Genomic DNA, 6,615 nt, shown 5'->3' on the forward strand with positions numbered 1-6,615 from the left:
GCAGAGGGTGAAGCAGGCTCCATGCACCGGGAGCCTGACTGGGATTCGATCCCGGGTCTCCAGGATCGCGCCCTGGGCCAAAGGTAGGCGCTAAACCACTGCGCCACCCAGGGATCCCCTTTTGATACTATTATAAAGGAATTTTCTCAGTCTTCTCTGGGCTATTCATTGGTAGGATTGAAATTCAATATATTTTCATGAAAAAAAGTAATCTTTCAACAAATTGGGTATAGAAAGAATGTACCTCAACATATAAAGGCCATATATGAGAGATCCACAGTTAACATCACACTCAACAGAAAAAGTTTGAAAGCTTTCCCACCAAAATCAGGAATAAGATGAGAGTTCCCAATCTCTCCCCTCCTTTTCACAAAAGCACTGGAATTAAAATCCCTGTGAAATTGTTATCAATTTCTATACGTATGTCATGCCACTAGTGAAGTGAGATCATTTTACTTACTTAATTTTTCTTAAAATGATTAGCTAAAACAGTGTTTCCAATGGCAGCCACTATCTATGCCTTGTATCTCAGCTTAAGCATCACCTCTGAAGAAACGCCTTCTCCATAGCAGAATTCTCCCTCTTTACCTGCTTGTTGTCATATTAGCACTGACAAAGATTATAATTAGAACACTAAATTGTCCCTTTATTTACTGTCTGACTCTGTTATGAGAATATAAGGTCCATGCAGGAAGGACCTTTTGCATAGTTTTCCCCCTATTTCATTAATTGCTGTGTCCTCACTCACAGAATGGTTCCTGGAAGTAAATAGGAGCTTCAAATAAAAAAAAGGTATTTGGGTACTTATTATATCTAAATCTGTGAATAAATATCTAGAACATCTAAACACACTGCAAGGCAGCAGAAATTGAATACAAATAAAAGGAAAGAAAACTCTCCATGACAAGTGGGGAAATATATGATAAATCAATCTTTCCTAACACAACATGACTGGACTGAAATTTTATTCTTGACTGGCAGTAGTCTTACAATGGTTCTAAAGCTATTTTTTTGTTTATTTCACATCTTTATGACCCTACTTACATGAGTTGACCTAAGACTATCTTCACATAGATATTTTAAAAGATTTTTGTGGAAATTCCCAGCGATTTTAATTAAGCAAGAATCTGTCTTGGACACTTCCCAATTCTAGCACTTAATGACGAATGTAGTTAGAAGAGATAAAATGTCCAGTGATCTTTGCTCAAATTGGGAAGATGCTAGGCTCCTAGCAACTGATACACACTTTTTAGGAGGTTTCAGTTAGGCTTAACGCATTATCTAATAAAAAGCACAAGAATGTCTCTTAAAATACAAAGTAGCTTATCTGACCTTAGCAACAGGACAGAATGAGGATGACTAAACAGTTAAATGGTATTTTTCTATTTAGAAATTAGTAGGAAAGTTACTTGAAATAAATCTCCCTTAGAAATGACTGATTGCTGTCTTCTTTTGTAAGGATAGGGGTTTCTTGTCTTTTTGATAAATTATCTTAATGTGATAAATTTTTGCTTTTTTGTGTGGACCCTGGGATTTCTAGGAACTAATCTACAGTGCAATTAAAGCAACCTTCTGGATAACCAGAATCGTCCATGGAGAGAATGGATAGATAGTTGAATCAAATAAAATATGTCCTCAAGTAATAATGCAGCTTTTTACCCTCTCTTGTCAAACTGGATGACAGAACTGCAGGTTCCTGTGAATGAGTAAAAGGTGTCCCTTCAGATTGTGGAGTTGCCTTCCTAAGGTAATATAGTAAATAGTGGGAACCGGGATTTGTAATTTTGTGAATTTCTTTATTAGGAAAATGTTAGACCACTTTGAGATAAAGCCAAGTTGGATTCCAATTCAAGTTTTATCACTTGAAAATGAGTGACCTTGGAAAATTAATTACATGATCTGAGCCACACTTTGTTGAACTATGAAATGGGGATTACAGTTTCTTTTACTGTTAGATGAAATGTGATTCATTAAATTGTTAGTGTGTGATTGGAATCCACTGTAGTTGTGAGCAGTGGAGTGATAGATCAGAATCAGATTTAAAAAGGATCATTTGGTTGCATCAGGGCAATGAATTGATGGAGGCCAAAATGAAAAGGGAGGGACATTGCAGGAGGCTACTGCAGTGGGCCAGAAGAAGTGATGGGGGGAGGGAAATGATCCAGTTAGTGATAGATTTTAAAGTGGGTTAATAAGATTTGTCAAAGGTGTCAATATATGATACAGGAGGAAGAGTGGCATGAAGGATATTCATCTGAGCAATGATGTGGAAGGTGGTACCATTTAATGAGATGGCAAACATGTTTATTGCTGAAAATTAAAAATTTTCATAGTACTCAATATGATATCCAATCGGAGATGTCCAGAGTTGGAAATGTTGTATAAATGAAATTTAAAAATTAAGGGAGAGACATAACACTGGAGTACTTCCTCATTTATTGGTCAGGAAAAGGGGCATATCCAACCAAAGACCTTAAAAAAGAGGTTCAGGGAAGAGACAATCCAGGGCAGCAACTTTCCATTCCTAGTTTGACCCTTGAATATGCCAATTACCATAAATGGGTCTCAAGTATTTAACTTTTATGACTATAAACTGTGTACATTTTCTTTTTTTTTTCTTTTTTTAATACATTTATTTTTTATTGGTGTTCAATTTACCAACATACAGAATAACACCCAGTGCTCATCCCGTCAAGTGCCCCCCTCAGTGCCCGTCACCCATTCACTCCCACCCCCTGCCCTCCTCCCCTTCCACCACCCCTAGTTCGTTTCCCAGAGTTAGGAGTCTTTATGTTCTGTCTCCCTTTCTGATATTTCCCACGCATTTCTTCTCCCTTCCCTTATATTCCCTTCATGGAATTCCCTTGCCCTCTTTCCTTGTCCTTCTACTGTTTCTTTGAAAGTCAGCTAAAGCATTGCTTCCTCTGGGAAGCTTTCTTTGATTGATGTTTAGTTGACAAGTCCCTTGTGACATTTGCATTGTGCAGTCATTTTTATAGTGGCACTTACTGCATTGATGATTATTACGTATTCTATCACTGTTAGAACATAGCTCATTCAACTTGGAAATCACAACATCTGTGACACATGTGACATTAACAGTTACTCCTTCCACAATCTTTTAATGGAATGAGTCAATGAAAGAGTAATCTTATAATGCATTTAAATATTTTCTCCCTTGTTTTGTAGATCACTGGTTTCTAATATGAGAAGTCAGCTCCTATGCAGACTAGATGGAACCAAGGAGCAATGTAACTTACTTTGTCCTCTTGGGCCTCACACAGAATCCAAAGGAACAGAAGGTCCTTTTTGTTATATTCTTGCTCTTGTATATTTTGACTGTGGTGGGCAACTTGCTCATTGTGGTGACTGTAACTGTCAGTAAGACCCTGAAGTCACCTATGTACTTTTTTCTTGCTAGTTTATCATTTATGGACGTCATTTATTCCTCATCTATTTCTCCCAGATTGATTTCAGACTTGTTGTTTGGGGAAAATACCATATCCTTTCAATCTTGTATGACTCAGCTATTAACAGAGCACTTTTTTGGTGGATCAGAGGTCTTTCTTCTGCTGGTGATGGCCTATGACCGCTATGTGGCCATCTGTAAGCCCTTGCATTATTTGGTTATCATGAGGCAATGGGTGTGTGTTGTGCTGCTTGTGGTATCCTGGGTTGGAGGTTTTCTGCATTCAGTAATTCAACTTAGCACTATTTATGGGCTCCCATTCTGTGGGCCCAATGTCATTGACCATTTTTTGTGTGACATGTACCCTTTATTGAAACTGGTCTGTACTGACACATATGTCATTGGGCTGTTAGTTGTAGCCAACGGAGGAGTGATCTGCACTATTGTGTTTGTGCTCTTGCTCATCTCTTATGGTGTCATCTTGCACTCTCTAAAGAACCTTAGTCCAGAGGGGAAGCGGAAAGCCCTCCAGACCTGTGGCTCCCACATCACTGTGGTGGTCTTCTTCTTTGTTCCATGTATTTTCATGTATGCAAGACCTGCTAAGACCTTCCCCATTGACAAATCCCTGAGTGTGTTTTATACAGTCATAACCCCCATGCTGAACCCACTGATCTACACTCTGAGAAATTCTGAGATGACAAATGCCATGAAGCAGCTCTGGGGAAGAAACATCATATCTCTTAGTAAATAAGTATATTATTTACCATGAAAAGAATTATTTGACTTTAGGGTCCTTATCTTTGGAAGGCAGAACTCTCTTGACTTCCTTTTTTGAAAGGATTTAAGTGGATTATAATTAAAGTATGAACAGGATGATTGTGTATAATAACAAAATGCTTTGTGACTAGAACGTAAGCTCCATAACAGCTTATCAATCTCTTCACTTAGAAATATGTAATGCCTTTATAGCAAGGAACCCATAATAGGTAATAAATTAGTGAGGAAATTTTAAAATGATTACACTAATTTTTAATCACTTAACGATTTTTTAAAAACATTTTTTTCTGAGACAGTATTATTTTTAGTCAGATTGTATCAGTTAAGTTTCTTATTTTTATTATGTTATTTGAAATACTTAATGCTATATAGACTTTTCTTTATTAATTTTTGGTTGCTTAATATAAAAATATTGAGACTAATACTTTAGTATTAGACTAGTATTAGTCTACAAATTGAAGTGTAATAGATAATAAATAGTAATAATGAAAACCTTACAAAATTAGATAAAGTTTAGATGCTGTTTAATTCTCAGCATAGTTTCTAATTCTTGTCCCCTGAAGCAGTCCTTGATCTCTGTCTTTAAACTCATCAGGTAATAATCTTTACAAATGCTAATGTATTCAATATCTGCATATGGGTCTTTGTGTATGTAAATGTTTGCTTGCCTATAGAACTTTTTAGAAATAAACTTAATTTTTTGATAGTTTTGTTTATTTATTTTTACTATTTTAATTGAAGGATAATTGACATACAATATTACACCAGTTTGGATGTATATCATTGTGATTCATCAATTATGTATGTATAGTAGCAGGTGGGATTAAAGAGGGAGAGAAGTGTTGAGCAATCCCTAGGAGAGCCCTCGTTTTTCTAGGTCCCCAGTCTTGGGGTGCCTCTGTTCCCCACAGCAGGATGTCCTGGCTTTCTTGCACCCATGGGAGTGTGGAGGTGGAGGCGATGGGCTGGGAGAGCTGAACACCACTGGGTTAATCCTCAGACCTGACTGAACATCCACTACCCTCCTGGAGGGTCAGGAATTGGGCTGGGGGATTGGGCCAGATGCTGAGGTGTGGGGGATTCCCCTATGCCTGCCTACCATATGAATTCTGCAGGGAAGAGCATACTGAGGACTTAGATTGGATTGGGGCAAGTGTTCCGGGGCAGTTTGGAGACCTCTCAGTGGAAGGGCTAGCCATGTTCCGAGGTGTAGAGCCAGCTCGGGGGATGCCTTCCCTGGGCAGAGTGCTGACCCATCTGTGAAGCCAGATAAGGAAAAACTGGAGCAAAACCCCAAGGAGCCCCAGGACAGCAAAGCACTGCAGAAAGAGCTGGAACAATTTGCCAAGCCCCTGAAGCAGAAGCGGATCACTCTAGGATATACTCAGGCTGATATGGGGCTCACCTTGCAGATTCTCTTTGGGAAGGTTCTCCAAACAGCCATCTCTGTCCCTTTGAGGCTCAGCGGCCTGGTTTCTAGAACACGTGTAAGCTGTGGTCCCTGCTGCAGAAGTGGGTGGTGGAAGCTGACAACAATGAAGATCTGCAGGAGAGGCACAAAGCAGGGATCCTTGTGCAGGCTGCAAAGAGGAAGTGAACAAGGATGGCGAACCGAGTGAGGTAACCTGGAGAACATGTTCCTGCAGGGCTGGAAAGCCACTGTGCTTCCGATCAGGCCCGCACCTTGGGCGTGTAAAGGATGTGGTCCAAACTTATTTCTGCAATTAATAGTGACTAATGGCAAGGAGAGGACTTTGAGGCTGCTGGGTCTCTTTTCTCAGGAGCACCAGTATCCTTCCCTCTGGCACCAGGACCCCTTTGTGGTACCCCAGGCTATGGGGACCCCCACTTTACTACTCTGGGCTACTTGGTCCCTCTCTCTGAGGGCGAAGCCTTTCCTTCCCTCTGTGTCTGTCACCGCTCTGGTCTCTCCCTTGCGTTGAAACTGAGGTGCCAGCTCTTCCCAGGGATGGGGGCAGAGGAAGGGGAAGAGCTAGGGAATGAGAACCTAGGGTTAGTACCAGGGCTTTGGGATTAAAGTTCTCCATTCACTGTAGAAAGGGTTTGGCACCACAATGGGTGTGGGAACAGAGTTTGGGGGGAACTGGTTGGAGGGAACGTAAAGTTCAAGGATGCTCTTGTTTTTAATCCTCACATCACTTATCACTTTGTTTTTAAATAAAGAAGCCTGGGACACAGTAAAAAAAAAAAAAAGTACTTTAGGAAATACTAATCATGAAAAGTGTAGCTTCAATCTGTTACCATCAAAGTTACTATAATATTATTGAGTATATTCCCTAAGCTGTACTTTTCATTCTTGTGAGTTATTTATTTTATTCCCAGAACGTTGTATCTTTCAGCCCTTCACCTATTTCGCCTATCCCTCTACTCCCTCCCTTGTGGCAGCTGCCAATTTGTTCTCTATA

General features: G+C 39.8%; 1 protein-coding gene and 1 pseudogene across 1 annotated transcript; both read left to right on the forward strand.

Annotated features, from left to right (window-relative positions):
• Window positions 1–3,233: 3,233 nt before the first annotated feature.
• Window positions 3,234–4,163, forward strand: LOC144293238 (olfactory receptor 4A47-like). Its single transcript, XM_077864330.1, has one exon. It carries the CDS (start codon window positions 3,234–3,236, stop codon window positions 4,161–4,163), a length of 930 nt encoding a protein of 309 aa, XP_077720456.1.
• Window positions 4,164–5,126: 963 nt separating this feature from the next.
• Window positions 5,127–6,227, forward strand: LOC144293157 (POU domain, class 5, transcription factor 1-like; annotated as a pseudogene).
• The last annotated feature ends 388 nt before the right edge of the window (window positions 6,228–6,615 follow it).

The sequence above is a fragment of the Canis aureus genome, chromosome 21, assembly GCF_053574225.1.
Source record: "Canis aureus isolate CA01 chromosome 21, VMU_Caureus_v.1.0, whole genome shotgun sequence".
NCBI lineage: Eukaryota > Metazoa > Chordata > Mammalia > Carnivora > Canidae > Canis > Canis aureus.

Coding starts and splice junctions, on each gene's coding strand:
- LOC144293238 (XM_077864330.1), top strand. CDS start 3,234: ATGGAACCAAGGAGCAATGTAACTTACTTTGTCCTCTTGGGCCTCACA.